The sequence below is a fragment of the Neopsephotus bourkii genome, unplaced genomic scaffold (assembly GCF_033783945.1).
Source record: "Neopsephotus bourkii isolate Nb327-2 ecotype Australia unplaced genomic scaffold, CSIRO-AGI_Nbou_v1 NB_360, whole genome shotgun sequence".
NCBI lineage: Eukaryota > Metazoa > Chordata > Aves > Psittaciformes > Psittacidae > Neopsephotus > Neopsephotus bourkii.
In genome coordinates this window covers 2223425-2244298 of record NW_026900866.1, presented here as the reverse complement: position 1 = coordinate 2244298, position 20874 = coordinate 2223425, and the positions used below count along the sequence as shown (strand labels likewise).

Sequence of the window (20874 nt, the reverse complement as noted above, 5' to 3'; positions counted from 1 at the left end):
TTATATTATGTCATAAAACACAGCATAAGCTGAGTCTTTCCAAAAGTTGATGATTTAATGGGAGCTGAACAAGAAATAAATTTAGAACCGAAAAATTATTTCATTTCACCCATGACAAAAGCTTGAATGAGAGATATGTCAAAGAATACATTCAAGACAGGGGGAAAGCGCTGGAACTAAAAATGGGAAACTGCCTCAGGTTCTACAAACAGCAGTATTACACATAGATAACCTGAGGGAGCACCAGACTAAAGCTGGCAGATTCACTGGTAATGAAGGCCAACTGCATGGTTGCCAAGACCACACTATGTTGAACCTAATAAGCATAAAAAAGATCTAGAAGCCTCGACATAGTTCCCAGTCCTGGAGCTGACAGCTGCTAGTGGCGTGTATTTGAATATTGAAAGATACTCTAGATATTTGTTGCTAACAAATGTCTCTCCCTTCACTCATCCTATCCTGCACCTCCCTGCTACTATTCATTATGATTAATTTCACCTTTCTAATCCTTCTTTTCTCTACATTTTTAAGCCCTCATGATCTTTCCTCCTGCGTGCCTCACCTACCATTTCTTTCCTCCATCATGTCTCTTATTGCAATATCTCTCAGTATTGTTACAGGAGATGTAAGAAGCATTTTAGACACTGAAGACTTCCCAATTGGATTGACCAAGATGACAGACGCAGCAGTAGGTACTGGACTCTGTCTATGACAATGTGAAACAAGAGAGCAGCAGCACAAATAGGAAGGAAGATTTGTCAAGTCCATCATTTAGTGCTGGGTGGCACCATCCCAATGCTGTATGATACCAATAGGACACAGTTCAGAGGCATTAACCTGTTCCTGAATTTAAACGCTAGCAAAAAAACAGAGTAGTCCTTCAGCATGCTTTCTGGACCTGCCTAAGAGGCAAAATCCCAGACGTTTAGCGGGACAAACAGGTAATCCTGATACCAGAAATGCTTCAGACTTTACCCAGGCTCCTGAGAAAGAACTGGCAGTAGATCTCCTGACAGACTGCCATACATGCTGCACTACGAGGACACAATAAGAAATATTAAAACCCCTGAACTAGAAGGAATATTCTGCTTATGTGTTTTTTCAAACTTTCAGAATATTTGTATGTACTGTACAGTTTTGTAATTTAGTAGTAAAAATGCTACCAAAATCTTAACTTTAGATGTGCAATAGTGGTGTCAAATTATGGTTCTAGACAGGAGCAATTCAATTCCTTGTTGTGTTGATCTAATTCAAATAAACCAGTTTTACCTTACTTTGAAGAAGACCATGAACAATTAGCTTCAAACAAACTATACTTCTCTATCAGAAAGCTGTCACTCTTTTATATTTTAGTTTCTTTAAATAAAACATAACATTAAGCTTTCAAATTTGTGTTATACCTGAAGTAATTTCATCATCAAATCCAACAGCGTCTATCTTATCACTGAGGGAACAAAGGAAGAAGTACAATGGTTTTCCATAGCAAAACAAGTGCGGCAGCACAGCCATTATTTAGTTCATAATGAGTGCATATTAAAATCAAAAACGCTATTCACAAAAATAAAGACAGAATATTTTGTTTAACATATCTAGTCAGATTACCTTTAGTGCAGTATCTTGCCATAAGAAACTTATTTTGGGTGCATTATTAAACATATTGTCCACAGCAATATACTAACTGCATACTTTTTAATCAAATATCAATCACTTTTATCCTAACATCAGTAAATCTAAGTATCCTCTGGCTTTTTTGTTTAACTTCTCTCTACAATAATGTAAAGTGACAAAGAAAAACATAGTCTAGTTCCTGCAGGAAATAAAAGATCTCTTCTGCAGTAAATTCTGGAACTTCTTAATTATGCACACTTATTATCTGCATCCCCAGTGTTATAAAGTACCAGAACTTCATTAGAAAAATTAAGATGGAAAAATGAAGGCACTACTTTGTAAATTTCCAGTGGAAATTAACTGGAAGAAGCAGAGGAATACTGGATCAAAAGAGGGTAATCATGCTTAACTGTGCCCTAGAGCACCCGCATGTATAATACAATTTGCACAGTAACTACCTCTCCTATTACTGCTTGTTTGGAGTATTCTGTGTTAATGGGGTTAGCTAATTTAGTATTTTAACTTAAAAAGACTCTGCTGATTAATAAATGTTGCACACTGTGCTAGTAATTAAAATAAATGGAAGAGTTACAAACAGAAGTTGAATTGTTAAGAAAACATTATCTGAAAATATATGATAATCCCTGTTTATCACAATGCAATGACAGTCCAGAAAATATGCAAATTGCTGAAGTTGCAAAGCATATGAAGAAAGTTTTCAGATGTGTTATATTTGTATGACTTTAAATGTAGAAGCCACTTTCACTACAGCTAAATCAGAAATACAGGAAAAGATCTTACAAATGTAGAAATTTAAGGATTTTTTAAACTCATAAATCTTATTGAAGTTCCCTGATTTTTAAATGTTATTACCATTAATACCAGGCAGCTCATAACACTGATGCTCTCTAAGTATAGAGCTTATTTAGATCACTAACTTCTCTATAAGTGCATCTTTTGTGCACAGCACTGCACAGCACAGAAGCCCCTAACCTTGTTCTAAAGGGAAACATTCTCCTGCAGTGTTCACAAAGCACATGAGAGGCAGGGTTTGCAAACATGCAAACATTGCACTCTGCTGCACACAAGCTTGCCAGTGCATTCAGGACTGGCTTGGCTATCTCCAGCGCAGCAATGAGCATGGACATAGCCAGAAGCTGAGATGACTTGCCTATTGTCACACCAGAAGACTACAGTAAATCAGGAAACCTCAGCCTTACACTACTGCTGGTTTATCCCTATTCTACCACCACGTTGCAACTCATTCTGGTGTATGCTGACTTTATAAAGATATTTAATTGTATACGTTGAAGCATGAGGCATGTTATGCGAGACAGATTTTAGCAATGTTAATGAAAATAATTTACATTTTTTAGTCCAGAGTGCAGCTGCATGCAACTGAATATAGAAATTTTCATGCTTAGTGATATAAATCTGCCAGATACAGCAGTTGGTGTCTCAAACTAGACACTAGTTTATTAAGTGGCTATCCCGAAGGAGTCCAATTGTCATTCCTACCGAGGCGGAGGGGGAAATCACTACATTTGTATGAAAAATATCACAATAAGGCAGTAACAGCTTCAATTACATGAAAACAAAAAAAATCATTCTTATTAGAGTAGATTACTCAGTTGCTCTATAGGAAATTCCAGCAGTTGCTTCAAGGAAGCACAAAATTCTCTCTTGCTTCCATTTGTACTGCTTCTGCCTGTCACAAACTCTCCCATAGCTTTGTCAATTATTTCTGCATTTTATCAGAAGCAATACCTTTCTCAGAGCTCGAAACACTTAAGAGAAAATATTTCTGCTTTAAAGAACCGTGATAATGAGAGGCAAGTGAGAATTCTGAATTTTGTTGGAAATTGCAGGTATACACTGACAATTTGTCTGTTTCAAAAGATATCACACAGTATTCATGACTTCATCTAACGCAAACAAGCTTTCCCAACAAATGCCACATACTTCTGCTGCTCATTCCCTCCTTATTTTCTAAAACAAAAGAATAATCAACATAGGAAGCACTACCAGGAAGAAATACAGTCCTAAAGTACACAATTACATGGAAAGAGACAGATTTTTTTCAATTTATAATAGACACTGGCGAGGAAAAAAAGCTACTGCAGAATCTGAGTAACCCTTTGCAGACTTTTCCCTGGAGACCAGCATCCCACACAGCAGCTGCAGCATTACTAGAGAGCGCAAGTCTTGATGATGACCTGCAACTCTGTCATCACCTTTTCAAGGTTACAGATGTGATCCTTGCATGGTTGGTTGAAAATGAACCACAGACAGAATGATCACAGCCTGAAAATGTATAATACACTAGACATTTAGCATGCATGAAGCTGAGCATCACTGGTGTTAGGACATTGCTTCTGTGCATTAAGGATGGCTCTAAATGCTTCCTTACCCCTAAGGTAAATAAAGACCCCATGTCAATTTATATCTAAGTTGGAGGCTTCAAATTTTAACCGTACAAGACCAAAGATTCACAATTCACTCACTGAAGACAGCCAGAAAAATATTTATTACAAGATCTGACCTGACACTGCTAGCACAGTAGTGTCTGTGGTAAACCTCATCAAATAAAAGACTGGGCATTATAGTTATGCCTTTAAATGAAGAACATCATCCATCTTCACTTTGAATGCATCAGTCAATAAATAAAAGAACACAAAGAGGAGTAGAAACCAGAAGTACATTTTTTACTTGTAACTTAACTCAGTTACGGTTTTGTTACCACAGGAATAGAAGGTACTAGATCTCATTTTTTGCACCAAATATAAAGAATAATGTTGCCTAAATGTGGAAAAGAAGCCAAACTTGGATTTTTTTTTTCTTTCTATTTAAAGATAGTATTAAATCAGGAAAATGATCCAACAATAAAACTAGAAAAGCCAAACCATGCAAATGAAATTGATTTTGGCATTCTTAAGTACTAGTCCTAACACATAGCCACATGGAGCTGATGGAAAAGTTTGAAACAGATCAAAGATAGTAAAACATTGTTTTCCAGTTAATCAGTGGTTCACAAGCTGCTCAGGAGGAAAAGTGATTCCTTTCTGTCCTGAATTCTGGTATTAAAGTGCCAGAGGATTGCCAAGAGCAGTGAATTCAAGGGAAAAATTGACATCATTTTTTTCTACTTAATGACAAACCCATTACCAGTGACTTAACAGGCCTTTATTATGAGTGGACAAGAGAGTTCCATCGTGACAAGAAAAAAACTGGAAATATTTTGTCAATAGCCTTAAATCTTTTGGATCAGAAGCCTTAAAACTTTTGCCATGAATTATGTCTGCATTTGGGATTGTATGGAAAAGAACTGGTCTGCCTGACACTATTACAGATGCTATGGCTTAGGAAACCAAACTGCTTCAAAGATGAATACAGTTTTAGAAATGATTACATGTTCTAACATGTGCAACATATGCTCCTGCCCCTTCCAAGTGAGCTTTGTAAACCTCCTGGGAGAGAAAGCAAGTCTCTTTGGCATGCCACACCATTCTTCCCTCACGTAATCTGTTAACTCACTGAATACGAAGACCAACCAGTATTTTTTCCTTGGCAAGGCGCATGTGGTAAAACAGAACTTGCATTTGTTTTCTTATTTCCCATGAAACCCATCTGTTGCATCCCATATTATTATTGTTATTATTATTACAAGTTTTTCTATAGATTCATAGATATGGATGGCACATGGCACACAATTACAAGATAGGGTCTCTGTCCTGAGCAGTTTATAATCTAAGGACACAGAATTTAGAAGGATGCTCATAGAATGTTTGCTAGTAAGCTGTCAGGTTTGACATTTCATTTTGTCAGGCATGAAAGGTTTCTGAAAACAACAGAATAAAGAAAACATTCTCATAATGGTTTAGTGAGAGGTGTCCCTGCCCATGGCAGGGGGATTGGAACTTGATGCTCTTAAGGTCCTTTCCAACCCTAACTATGCTATGATTCTATGATTCTATAACAAAATAAGAAAAAACAAAGAACTTACTCTTTGTCATGTATACAGTTTCCCCAATCCCCCCTTTTCATTTCCTCTCTGGCCTTGTCCAGTGGTGAATCGATGAATGCTGCCATGTGCAAGGTTGGTTCCAAAGGTTTGTGGTGCTGCCAAAATACTTCAGCAGTATCACGGAAAGGCCCCTGAAAGGTATAGCATAATGTAAGTGTTTTACTGGGGGGTTACAGTTCTTTTCTTTGCTTCTTTTATTCATGACATATCAATGATGAAAGAAAGAGGACACAGAATGTGCGGGAAGTGTAGCAAGACTTTTCCTCCAAAATAATTAAAGCAGTTCATTTTGATAGAGAGTTACAGGCAACACAAAGGTTGATAACATGCTCTAAAGGTCCAAAGAGAAATGTGCCCTCCAGTTTTATTTACTACTAATAAATATTTATTATTTTAAACTAATAAGTTGTTAGAACTGATTATGAAAACTTAGCTTTTCCTTAGAAAAAAATATCAGTGAAATGAAATCTGATACACAAGTATTAACTGTGTCTAGATTCTGTTTAAGTAGAAAGCTGTAGTCTTTTCCTTTTGATAGGATAAATAATGTTTTACCTTCAAGAACATGCTCTTTTCAACTGAACTATAAAGCTATCTGGAAGGTAACTTAATACATGACTTAAGATATAATTCTTCTAATACAATTCAAACTACTCTCTTAAATAATATAAATTTAAATGTCTAATTCCACATTAATTTCACTATTCTTTAAAAACAAAAAGCAAGCTTGTAATTCTTTCACAAATCTCTGTATATACTAATTCCTTTTTTTCAGAGCATATTGTTTAATAACTGATCATATCAGCGTTTACCATTTAACAACACAGTTAAATAGCAGCAAGAAGCCCTTTCCTGTGCTGTCAAAGTGACGTATCCTATGTCTTGCTTTTAGTACTAACCAGTGAGAACTGACCTGAAGTATAATTAGTGCTATATCATGCTCAGGACATGCAAAATTAGTGCCAATTTTGGTTTAGAAGTGTTGCTAATGAATTTTTAATTTATTTTCATCATTGTTGATCCTGCAATGAACTAGTGAAACCTTCTGAAACTATGAACAAAGACTCCTAATGACACCCTTTATTCTTAAAGATATCCTTCTTTAAATAGGTTATCACTAACAAGTCACAGCTGGAGTTACTGCAAGCACTGAGTGAAGACTGTGGGGCTAATAAAAAGAAATGATTCACGCCTCATTTATGTTCACTTATGTTTTACATTAATAGAAACCAATAATAGGAACCAGTTACCATAAAAGTCATGGACCGTAAATAACACAAATGGCAAATAAGTATCATCTAGTACTTTTCACAGCTGGACAGGAGGGTTGCTATATTTGAAAGTAGTTAATGGATTTCTATTGGAACTTTACTTTTTAAAGGCACACCACCATGGTCTGGAAATCCCTTTAAAGGTCCTAGTAAGCACATAAACATAATATTTACACTTCTTGCAGTGATTTTCTTCCTTCTATATTCTAGGTAAAAATACATGCTAATGTAATATGACCACAAGAACTCTTTAAAAACAGAATGAAGAGTGTTATCACCTGTGAAAGAATAATCAATACTAGAACCATTACACTAGTAAGCAATGTTCTAGTAATACATAATCTGACGATCAAGTTGTAAAAACAGTGTAAAATTGAACATAAAAAATTAATACTCTTTATTGCAAGATATTTGTGCCAAGTGGGTATGTAAAAGAAATAAGAATTAAATGTACTATTATCAAACATCATAATAAATATGTTTGCTTTTAGAAAATAGTCTTTCATATTATTGTATTTCTTCTTCATTGTAAAATATTGTCTCATATTCCAACAGCGTAGGGTCAAATCAGATATCTTAGCAAAGGAGTTATTCCAGCTTTAATTTCTAAGACCTTCTCTTTCTCAATCCATAGTTCAAAGGAAATTACTAAAGAGGAGGAGGAAAAGAGTGCAGTTAAGCAAAGGTCTCTCAGGCAAGTCTGTGTCATCATTAATGAAAGTGGGATATATATGTTAGGATACTAAGATAATACTAAACATTGCCGGTGGATTTTTCCATTAGTATGAATCATGTATTTGAGGAAACTTACGTAGCAATAGGCACCTAAGGAATATATCTAAGATGACAAGACCTCTAAAAAATCCACTTATCTATTTCCATTTTACAAGATTTGTGGAATCTGTGGTGGAATGGTGTCTATGCACATGCAAACATTTCAGGCATCCTGCTTCAAAATGGAAATCCTCCTGCGGAGGTCAGGCTAGGAGAGGAAGGGATGGACTCAACCAAGTTTTCACCCTGGAAACAACTTGCAGAGCTCTGTATTTCATGTTTGGGATTTGTACTGAGTAGCATAAATCTCACTACCGACTGGTTTGCCAAATAAAGTTTAGCAGATCAACATTTTTAGTACTTTATCATAGAAACAGAAACTATATATTCACTTAGAAACAGAACAGAAACATAGAAACAGAAATTACATATTTTTCACTGTCCCATCCCAGCATGCCCTCAAAAAATCCCCTCAAAATGGCAATGTACTTTCTGTTATTAATGCCTTTTATTGAGCAAATGACTAATTTTAGCATTATCTGTGTTTCCATTAAACTAATTCTAGTTAACTCATAACTCAGTAATAAAAATGATAGATCTAACTAATGTATATTTAAACTTTTAAATACACTATCTTACATTATGTATAAAATGCTAAATACTTATTTCCCAAAGATAAAGGTGAAAAATAATTAATTTTTATTATTTTTGACATTCTCATAGAAAATATCGAACCCTATAGGTAATACAAATTTTAGATACTGGCAGTAAAATAACAAGTGAGTCACAGTGGGCTTGATAGATGTTAGAAAAAGAAGCTTGGTGTGCAGAAGTGTTACCACAGAGAACTAGGACACAAGTATATCTAGTAATTAAATTTCTTATTGTCACACCAGACAACTTTCAGGATGATGTGTTCTGATGGGTTTTCATTTCCAGCTGTTTCATCAGCTCAAACCAGTGTCCTTCCTTAGACACACAACCCTAAATTGTCCAAGTGTTGTGTAGGGATTTAGCCGTGTGACTCCCATTAACATCAATAAGAGTCGCGCAGCTAAATCCACGCTCTGTGCTTTGAAAATTTACCCCACAGTGTACATCCCAGGGTGCGGAAAGGATTAAAGTATTATATAGTAAATTCCCTCTTTGAGGTGCAGAAAATAAACAGAACTCTTCTGGTTTGTTCTAAAAGGCTATCTGTGCACGACTGCTGTGCATGTGTCTGAACTTAGAAAGGTCTGTAAAATATTCCAAACCCAAGCAGAAGCTTGTAAGATACTTTATATACAGTTTTACAATGGAAAACCTTGAGCTCCCTTTTTATTTAAAAGCATGATTCCTTTACTATGTCCAGTAGGCAAAATCTTGCCCTCTATCCTGAGAGACAGGGCATTCAGTCACATCCTGCTGAAGGACTGTCATAGCCCCTTTGATCCCAGAAGGTAAAGCTATAACATCGTATTTATCTCAACTCCAAACTCCCTGATCACCCAAACTGTCTGTGGGCTCACACTTTCTCTCAATTCTACTGTGAGCTGAGTTCACTCGATGAGGAAGCTCATGCAGTCAAAGTAGTCAAGGAGAACATAAGGAGGGCAGAACAAAAAGAACTGCTCTGAAGATCTTTTATGTCATAAGCAGAGTGGATCTTCAGTCAAAGTTACTGAGAAGGACACATTTAGAAGTGTTGTCTTTCTAAGCAAAATAGAGGTTCTGGAGATGTTGTCATTCAAAGTCAAACAGGAACTAAAAGTGTACATGTGTGGTAAGTAGAAAGTTCAGTAGATTGGACAAACTGAGAAATTCTTCAGAATAGAGGGAAAGAGAATATTTCTATTCTAAAAGTAACCTCATCAGGCATTTACTGGCAAAAGCTACATGTCATTGTATTATCATCAAGTGAGGAACATAAAGGTTTCAAAAGTCTGTCTGCTGAGAATATTTGGCATATTCCCAGATCTGATAATCAGGTGGCAAAAGCTGGTCTGGCATCTTGTGGGATATTCATGCTGATGCATTATCTCAGAGATCTCCATTACTTTATAGAAGAGAAACAAAGCTATCTGCAGCATGTGTTGACAGCAGCTGAAATAAAAATTGAGACCATGACAGCTAAGAGTAGAAGCAGGGCAACTTTGCCCTGTTGCAGACTAAAACATAGAAATGTATGTAATTAAAGCTGACACACAAGTAGTGGACACAAAAGAGCAGGAATGAAAAGAGATGGGGAGGATGTCTTTTGGCTTTCATATGGAAAACAATTGCAAAATGAGGAAAAAGTTATCATAACTGGTTAATTTATCCCATTATTTTTCATTTATCCTATTTTTATTGATTTAAAATTGGCAATTTAGACTCCTACCTCTAATGAATCACAATAATGATATGCAATTATATCAGGTCTTCCCTTTTAAATATTGGAAATGACATTTTTTCCTCAAAGGACAAAAGTATAAAGAACCATGTAACCCTGTTTTTACGAATCACCCAGATTTCATTTTCTTTAAGAGAAATCTGTTTCAAAGACTTTGTATCTCGAATGTAAGCACTAGATCTATGTAAAAAAAAAACAAATCCAGAAAAGGGGTTGTTGGACTTGACAATCTGAGATATTCTATGATTATCTATGATAAAAGGTATCAACAAAAGCTGCCTCAGAGACACTGAAAAATATTACCTGAGGTTTCTGTCTTCTGATAGCTGGCAAGGGCTGTCCTGTGGAGAAAGTCGGAGGCCTTTTACAAGTTGGCCAGTCATAGAGCTCAGAGGTAAAGGGACTCTTTGTTTGCTGCTGTCTGTGGCTCAATGGCTTTGACTTCCGTAGCAGCAGCTCCATTGGATCTGGGGATTTTCTGAAAGGTGAATTGTAGATGCCTGGAATCTGAGCAGAAAATGGGGATATCTTTGACTTCAGCTAAGTTAGAACTCACTCTTGCATTTATTCTACAAATCAAACCAATTAAAAAAAAAAACTATATAATAAACAGCTCTAAACAGTCCTTTTGACAACTACTGATTTGGGATAGATTTATAGTGTAAATACATCTCTGCATTACAAAAGAGGTTAAATAGGGTAATGTAATGTAATCTGGGTTTCAGTCCTTCAAATGGGTGTAACTTTCATTTTCTGCAAGAAAGAGCTTCCTCTGTTTCAAACTCATGTTTTCTTTCTGTCACATTCAATCTTCAGCCTTCCACAGCAATAGTCAAACAAACATGCCAGTTTCCCATTATAAAAGAAAAACAAAAGTGCACAAATTTGCACCTAGTTTTAAAGGCAAACTATTATAGTTGTTGTGTACTTTAAAGTTCCTATACGCAACAGGAAAAAAAATATATTTTTATTTCCAAACACATACTTAAAAGAGTAAAATAAGTACCTATGCAGGTGAAGTTAACTCTTGTCCTTTTAAACTCTATGATGGCTGACTCACAAGGGGGACAAGACTTTACTATTTAAAAAGTAAAAATGAGTCATTAGTTAAGGGAAAGTACAAGAAAACTTATGGAATATCAACAGCAAATAATTGCTTTTTACCAACAAAATGTTCACATAAAATTCCTTTCACTGTTCAAATGTATTCAGTTTTAATGGTATACAACTTGTGAAAAACAAGAATGTGTAATAAAAAATTCTGAATTGTGAATTAAGCTAAAAGATTCATTCTTCACTGAATTTGATATTTTATTTTTTCAGGATACATTATTAATCGCATCACCAGTGTGATCTAATATAACAGTTACTAATACAAAGCATACATTTCAAATACTGAACTAGTAATCTGTGTTATTAACAGTCTGTGACTATCTAGCAAGTCAAAGTTATGTGACAGACTGTCCCCAAATCATTCTTATAAATGTAGGGATTTTCTATTTGTATATAAACAAATCTCAAACAGACATATGTGAGTGTACAGAATTAATTATGAACTGTTAAATGTGAGAATTCTTACACCATATTGCACAAAGCCACTAAACCTCCTATTAAAAAGATGACATATACTTAAAATACACCTGGCAAAAATTAATTTAAAAATACTGAGTTGGTTTAAGGATATTTTCTATAACAGTATACTCAGAATATTCTTGAGACTTTCAAAGTATATTTTCTCAGTTAAAATATATACTCCTTTGATTTTATCATAGCTTTATTTGCTAAGATGTATTGAATCAAAATAGTAGGAAAATAAATCAGTTTTGTGATGTGATGAAAGATAAGGAAAAGACTAAATGTCTAAAATCTTGCATTTCTCCTTTGAAAAACTACTGAGGACCCATGAGAAAACTAAACAGAGCTTCAGCTTCCTCATAAAGTATTAATCTCTTGGGGCTGGGACGACTGAACACTCCCCGGTTAGCTCTAATGCATTTTTCATTAACATATCCTACTGGGAGGTTCCAGTTTCTTCTGCCCAAACAGTTAAATAAGGCTGATATAAAACATATTGTTTAATGGGGACAAAAATATTCTGAGATGCTAGTTTATTCAAAATATTGTTGCGCTATTCAAAATTCTATGGGCTATATTCTTGAACTCCCTAAGTGATCTGGCCCTAATGACAATTTATTTTGGCCCTCTGTTATATGTTCCCCTCTAAGTGCAAATCCTATAAACTATTCCTCTACACTAAAATGTAGTCTAAAAATGTGCAATGGGAAAGAGGACATGAATAGAGGGAAGTGGTAGAAAGGTGTATGCCAAACAACCACTGGTTGTTCCTTTAGCTCTTCAGGATGCCACACTAAAATGGCAGGGATCTGCGCTCCAAATAGCTACCAAGCAGGATCCCTGGAGTAAACACAGAACTCCATCAGCTCCATCTGTATGATTTGTTAAATCCAGCTGCATCCTTAAAGTTTGGTTCTACAAGTCTGGCTCTTACTCACATAAACATCTCCTAAAGTTACAGATTCTCATAATGTTATTATTTTGTACTATTTCATACATTGTCCTATTGCAATATTCTTATCAGCCTGGGACATTTTTGCTTGTGAACACTCACTGACCTCTAAGTGCTACATAAACACAAGTTCCATATGTTGTATCAGGTTTTATTGCACTGTTCCAGAATTACTGAATGCATTTACAGTATATACTTGTTACACATGTTCTCTCAAATATAAAATGCCACAGTAAAGCTAGCCCATACAAATTAGATTCCATGCTAGAGATATACAAACCATCTCTATGCCATGGTCATTATGGCTCTTCACTCATTAGTCCTACCATGGTCATCAGATCTGCCTACTTTCAGATCACTTAAATTCTGTCTTCACTCTGTTAAGGATACTAAAATAGAAAAGTGATTGCTCATGACTACCTTTTTTTCACATTTCACTGAATTGCTCATAGTATTTTACTTCATCTTTCTACCCATTCTTACACCATCAATATTCAGCTGTTGTATCCTACCTAATATACAAACTGTTCTAGCCATGCCATGAGTCTTCAGAGGTCCCCAGCTAGTGGGAGAGCTACTGTTCTCTCGCAGTACAATCCAAACAGGAAACTGGGAAGGAAATTTTGATCCCCCAAGGCCATAAGATTATTTCAACCTACACAGTACAGGTTTGGTTTTTGGTTTTTGTTTCTCCAGGATAGAAAAGTACAATATCTCAAAAAAATTAACTGATTTTCCTCTGAAGCATTACAGGCAAGAATAACTTTAAAGCCATGTGCTGGCTGGTTTCTAGACAACAGTATTGCCTCTGTTAGTCATATTTAGAGCACGTATAAATGGCTCCAGGAGTATAATGGCTTTCTGAAACTGCGTTTTGCAATCTATATTGAGATACTATGTATATTTTACTTGGTGCTTCTTTTGTTTAAATGCTTGGCAGTAAAAAAAACTATAGCTCATACGGGATTCAGACACTGAAATGCTACTGAATATCTCAAAGTGTGCAAATACAATTGGTTTTTAGCGCTTTTAATTAAACCAAAATTAGCCATAATAGCTGTGGAATCCATTGAAGCAGTGTCTTTTGAATTGTTGCTGAAAAGGTGTCTTAACAAAGAGCTACCTTTTATTGTTCGTTTTTTTACATACTCTCAGGTTAAACATGTACAGATAGTGTATCAATTATGAAAATGGATTTGGAGTTTTAGTGAGGCCAGTTGGGCACTTTGAAAGTTGTTGCTTCTGCTACAGCTGAAAATCTTTGTAAGATCTGGGTCAATATTGATTATGAAGTGCATTTTTTAATAATAATTTTCAAGCAAACCTTGTTAATTACTTTACATTTTAATTATATACATTGAAGTATTCAATCAGATAGATAGCAGAGCAATCAGCAGAGTTACTATCCAGACAGATAAAATTAATACTAATTTACTCTAAATTCCCCAAGGTTTGTGGTAAGGTTTTAAGCCTAGATTTAAAATTGGCAAAATTTGGTAGGAAAGACAAGGGGATGAGCTTGCTTTTACTTCCCAGTTCAGACCAATCTCTGGCAAACTGCTTCCATTCATTTTTAAATATCTTGTCAAATCAGAGTCTTATTTTTTGTAATATCTTGCACATGTGCTGTGTGCTGATGAATGCCTTATTCACTCTATCCTCTGCAGAGAGCTGGCAGTCTGCAGATATCTGAGAATCTGGAGGATCAAAGCCTTTGGTACTTAATAAATTTGCTTATCTTCTTGAGACCAGTACAATGTCTTAAAAGCATTACTTCATCTTTTCACTACTTTAACACGATATTCTCTGAACTCTGAACAAAACCATTGTGTTTAATGCTGCTTTTTCAAAGGTAGCAAAGTATCTGTCTTGAGATATTACTATCATAATATTCCCACTATTTTCAAATACAAATCCCACTATTTTCTCCACCTTTCATCTGTAAGAAAATATGTTACCCTCCAAAATACTATAATAGATTACAAAAAGCAACTTGTCTGCAGGGAGAATGATACATTTTTCTGTACCCATGTTCTTTACAACTAAGAAGGGACTTTGTCAAAGCCAGCTTTCTGGGACTTCCCTTCCAGTGTGCTGGATTTGGCTGGTCTAGAGTTAATTTTCTTCATAGTAGCTGTGTATTAGATTTGTGCTGGAAACAGTGGTGACAACACCGGGATGATTTCATTATTGCTGATCAGTGCTTACACAGAGTCAAGGCTTTTCCTACCTCTCGCACTACCCCACCAGTGAGTTGGCTGAGGATGCACAAGAAGTTGGGAGGGGACACAGCCAGGACAGCTGACCCACATTACCCAAGGGATATCACATACATATGGTATGTTCAGCATATAAAGCTGGGGGAACAAAAAGGAAGGAGGGACATTCACACGTTTGTCTTCCCATGTAACTGTTACACATGATGGAGTCCTGATTTCCTGGGTATGGCCAAACACCTGCCTGACCATGGGAAATAGCGAAGGAATTCCTTGTTTTTTTCTTTGCTTGCATGTGCAGTTTTTGCTTTACTGGTTAAACTGTCTTCATCTCAACCCATGGGTTTTTTCACTTTTACTCTTCCATTTCTCTTCCCCACCCCACTGTGGGGGGAATAAGCAAGGAGCTGGGTGGTGCTTAGTTGCCAGCTGGGGTTAAACCATGACATCCAGGAACAATTTCCTAAAGTGACAAATACTATGGGGAAATCTGTGCTGTTAAAAACCCTACAACTGAGTTATTTGCAGTACTGTCATGCTAACTTCCACCTCAATAAGATCAAAGAAATCTCAGGAGGGGACTCTGCTAATAGCTTCTTACTGACCTCCTTACATCAGGCCCTTCTGGCAAATGGTGGCCCAGTGGTGGATATGGCAAATGAGGTGTGTAAGCAGAGATATTATTTTTTTTTTAACTATGGTTCTCACTTGTCAGGGAAAATAAAATGAAAAAAATATAAAAAAGACAGAGAAATGAGTTATACCATAGATGTATTTTTCTTTTAGAATTCCCTGCCTCAGACCTTCCATCATGGAAACCCAAGCATGACCTGGAATATTAATTGTGTCAGGTCAAGCATACTGGCAAATGTACCATTTGTTACCCAGCCATCCTTAGCATTACATTAATATTTTGAATCATTCTACATTTCTAACACTCTATCATTTAGTTTCCTCCCAATCATTTTCTTATTTTTATAATTAATGGTTGCATGTAAAGAAAGAAAAAAAGCACAAGCAAACAAATATTAATTTAATGAACATTAGCAAAGAAAAGATTTGATTTTTACATTTTCTATTGTTTCTAGCTCTAATCCTATATTTACTCTACGCTGCAGGGTATCCATTTTTGTCTTTTCCTATTTATTATCTCTATGCAGAGATAGAGATTTAACTGTTTTTACCCAGAATACAACAAAGAAATTATTCAGGAGTTTGCCTTGAAAGCTAAACTAAGAAGGAATGCAGCAGGAAAAGAAATTGAAAGAAGGGAAGGAAGAAAGGAAAGAAAAAGGTGGAAGTAAAAGGTGAAAGGCAAGAAAGGCAAGGCTGTGGTGTTTATGCTGGAAGGTCAGTGACCCCAAGTAGTATAATAAAATGTGAACAGTTTTAGATGCTGAAACAAAGGTATTATTTCTTATTCTTCTTTCTTACTTCTTGACTAAGATTTTAAAATCTACATAAATTACAAACAAAATAGTCCCTAATACATAGAGTGTAGCTACTGCACTGCAAATAATTACACACATGCAAAATTAGCACTTAAGCTGAAGATAAAACACAAGCATTAAGTCAATGCAAAGTGTATCCTTATATCCTTAAAATATCTTTATCTAAACAATAATAAAGGTATACTCTATTTTAATTACTTTTCCATATCAACTCTGAAAGACTGAAATAATCAACATATATCATGACTATAAATGCTTAATTCAATAGTCATTTAATTTTGAAAACATAGCTTTGAGGGAGGAAGCCTTTCGCAAGTCATTCTCATAGTAAGAACCTAAATAAAGTCCTCCTTTCTCACTCTGGTCTTTCAATGAGAAGTTAAATGAGAAGGAAAATACTTGAGCAAAATAGGTACTTAACTAGAAAATCCTTTTTTGCTCCAATGTAATTTGCAAAAAAAAAAAAACTAAGCAAGCTGAGAGGATAGGTAAGAGATCTTTAAAAGCCATAAAAGTAAAAGCATGAAGGAGAGCTGTGAATGAAATATTTGCTAGAGATGGGATTGCTGAATCAACACTGACCAGTGCACTTCATCATAATTATCAGGACATACTACTGCCAGGGGATTTATAAAAATCCCACTCAGCAAATAATTGCCCTGCTGTTAGGAGATAGTCAGAGTGTTAACACGCTGTCACAGTCCAGTGTTTAGTAAGATATTCAACATTCAATTACTCTTGCTGAGAGCTAAAAGGAAACATGATCATTTCTCAGCCTCTGCTGTTATGCTTCCACATGAATTCCGGTGAACAATCTTGTTAATCCTCAGACATATTTTTTCTAGGAGGTAAAAGAAATACCTTAAAACATTAATGACTCACAAGAAAAGAAAAAAAAATAAACACCTGTTTATGTGATGTTGCAACCATGTCTGTAAAAGAAAAGGAATTTAAAACTTCTAAATACCTATTTTACTACAGGCTCTCAGACTATTCCATTTGTAGTGAAAATAAAAGGATAATACCTCTAACATGAAATTTACTGGGGAAAGGGCCATCTATAAAAATTCTGCAAATACTGTTCTAGCAACAAGTATAATGAAACTATGTCCAGGAACTCAAATTTGAAAGACCGAAATGTTTAAACCGCATTACAATACATTCTACTAGGAATAATCTGTGATTTGTAAACCAATATAAATACATTTTTATATTAACAATTAACAAAAATAGTGTAAACTTTATTCAAATATTGGGGAAAATACAGTAATGTGGTTTAACATTCCAGTTTGAGGTAAAATTTCCTTACCATGGCTGACAAGAGGGAAAATGTCACCGAGCTTTATAAATGTAGGTTCAGTTCTCACTGAGCTTAGGCCTGATCCTATAATCCTTATAAAAATACACTCTCAGGAATTTCATCTAAAAAAGAATTGGATGGCCTAGCCTATCATTGTACCTAAGATATTTTAGCTTTGTTTGAGATATTGCTTTTATGCAGAGAATAAGGAATTCATAAATGAGTGATGAGTAGTGCATATTTTTTCAAGTGGGATTAATTACCTGTCTTCTGCTTAATATATATTCTGTTTCAACAAAGTAATAGGAGCATTAATTATTGTTATTTTGCCTTCAGATTGTAAAGCTTGGTTCAGTCCTTTTCATCTAGGAAATGTTTGCTTGATATCAAAATAATAGTGTAATCACATTTTAAATGCACTTTTATAAGTAAACCCAGCTGCAATTTTATGGAGTATACAATGAGGTGTTAAGGAAACATTGCAGTCCAGTACCCTGGCCACAGACCATAAAATCAACCTCTAAACCTGCACAGCACTAAGTTCATTGCAGGAAACCAAACTGTAATTGAGTCTCCAAACAGGTAGCAACTGCTTTTGTATTTTGGCAAAGAGACAAAAGAGAAACAAACTCTTGGTTTAATGCATGGATTGCTGCGGCACAACACCCAAAACACAGCAGCCCAGCATATGCAGAGGCACCTCCCAAATGTATCCACTTTTCATTGATTCTTTCTCTGACTAAGGCTTACTCGGTGAAATCTAATTCTTATGCAGGCTCTTGATGACCTGACTAGATCAGGGGTAATAACTTGAATGAGGGAGTGATGACATGGGAAACAATATGATGATGAAAACACAAAACAGAGAGAAACCATTCCAAGTTCTTTTGCTGACTTCTAAGTTAACTTCTAAGTGATTTCGAAACAAGCACAAAAATACAGTTCAACTTGCTGAATGAATTTATCTTAAAATATGAATGAGAATTTCCATTACTGTTACCATTTTTTACTCAAGAAGTGCTGGGATTGCTTATGGTATTTATATACAAATTTTACAAATCTCAGAAAACCAACCTGTTTCTACAACTGCCCTGTATAAATGGGAATAAAAGATCTTAGTATGAAGAATAATCTCTGATGGTGATTGTATTCTTCCGTGTATCAACAACCACATATGAATACACTGAATTTCCTTATTTGACAAGATTATTTTGAGGCTAAAATGACTTGTGCTTGTCAGAAGTTTTTAGAGCCTTTAAATGTGTGATATCATTTACATATTTAAAATTAAAACTCCCATCTACTGTTGTTTTCATAATGGAAAAGATTAACTTTCTAAAAAAAAAAAAAAGCAACTCGAAATTCACTCCTCACTGGATTGAGAAAAATCTTTGGAATTATACCATTTAGTACACCAGAAGTTACCTACAGCAATATATCAGAAGACAGGAGAAGCCCTTCTTAAGAGATAGCGATGGAAATCATACAGAAATTTCCTTTTTTCATTAAATAATTGCTAATTAGAGAATTTGTTCACTTCTTCAAAAATATATACACCTAAGCAATGTAATCTTTCATTGCTTTTCATTGTTTCTTACATCTGTTGCATTGTGCTTACCTGTGAATCTTCTCTCACAGACATATATTCTGACAGATTTATTAAACAATTTGCTGTAGTAAACCTATAGGATTAGACAATGACTAAACAGTCAAAATGTGGCAGTGTATTTAACAAAGCAGTCTTCAATGAGACCAATATACAATGAGGTGAAGGTTTAATGAATGGTCATAATATTGTATACAGGTAAGAATAAATAAGAGGGAGCAGAACCACGTTAGTTAGATTTGTACAGGTAGTCAGAAATGAGTAAAAACAGTGATGCACTAAGAAAAAAAAAAGATTAAGATGTTATGGAAAGATTGTTGAAAAAGAAAAACTGGAAGCAAAGAAAACAATAGATGGGGGAAGATATAATGGTTTTATAATGCCCATTGCAGGACAGACACAATTCCCAAATTAACAGTACCTATTAGATACCGAACAAAGGCATTGAATATTGAATAAACTGTGCAAGTTAATGAAAGAACTTTGCCATCATACTCTTCATTTGCCTAACAGCTGAAAAACAAAAGAACTGGTGTGTACATCACTCATCTTGAAGTCTCATTAAAGCAAGGATACCATCAGCGCCACTTCTTAATCAATAGGAAGGTTTGCTGTTGAGAAATATTGTGTTTTATCTTCATGACTTCTCCCAAGCTGTTCCTAACCTCTCTTCTTATGCACTTGTTTCTTATTTAGCATGTACTTCTGATATAATAATTTCAAAATTACCTGAGAAAGACCCTACGTGACATCACACTTACAAAAACACCAGATAGACTACTACACATCAACCCCATTTATCCCAGTAACAATTTCAGGAATGCCAGTGGAGTTCCACTCTGTGCAAATGTGTGTGAATGTGGCTCTGTGTGTGAGCTATTTAGCTGATATTTGCACTACATTGTAATTTCCTTGCAATATAGATTCTTTCTTAAATGTGTGTGCCACATCATACACGAAGCCAGCATTCAGTATGAAACTCAGTCTTACCAGTTTTCTGACTCTGCAGCAATCCAACCCTTTTGCCACCCCAATTGACAGTAATACACAATATGTGGTCATGTTTTTCTAAGATCTCAGCATGTACACTTTTGATAGATCACACAGCTTGTCCTTTAAACTCTGCCATTAATCCTGCCCACAGGAGTTGAGCAAGAAGTTTGTTGTCTAGAAAAAAATCCACACAAATAGAGATTATGCAATTCAGGTGCTGAAAAGGACAGTTTAAGTACAGGGACCTTCTAGCTAGAGGATTTTTAAATGACTAATGCTAGATGCAGAGATGCTAAATGCTCAATACATGGTAGATGAAGACATGCTACTGTGCTATAATAGCATATGCTTAGTATGAGTGACATGACTAGCAACAAGCTATTTAAAAGCAGCTCTGAGAAATGTTGCCATGTCTACATGGGTATGCCTTTGAAACCTGAGCTTGCATAGGATCAATCACAAAACAGCACTCAAACTTTACATCCTATTGCTGTTAAGCTCTTTCTAATGACAGTTGATTTTTTCAGTGTAAACTCTCGTTTCTTTCCACAATTACCCAGTTATCAAATGAATTGAAATGATTTTATAATAAGCAGCCTTTAGGAAAAATAAGAGTTTGCAGTACTGTCATAGAACATGCTGAAAATTATTCATTTTTTAAGTTCATTCACTCACTACCTTTAAAAATAGGATGCAAGTATCTTGTTTTCTGTGAAGTATGGCAAAGAAA

The 20874-nt window shown here is 35.3% G+C and overlaps 1 protein-coding gene across 4 annotated transcripts in view; it reads right to left on the bottom strand.

Annotated features, from left to right (window-relative positions):
• The window catches only part of SPATA17 (spermatogenesis associated 17), an 86336-nt gene that overhangs the window by 23371 nt on the left and 42091 nt on the right, over positions 1-20874 (bottom strand). For all 4 annotated transcript variants that reach the window (XM_061348582.1, XM_061348578.1, XM_061348580.1 and 1 more), the window contains 2 exons: positions 10355-10558; positions 5612-5763 (listed from right to left, as the gene is read on the bottom strand). In XM_061348582.1, coding sequence (XP_061204566.1) covers positions 5612-5763; positions 10355-10558 — 356 coding nt within the window. The remainder of the gene's footprint in view (positions 1-5611; positions 5764-10354; positions 10559-20874) is intronic.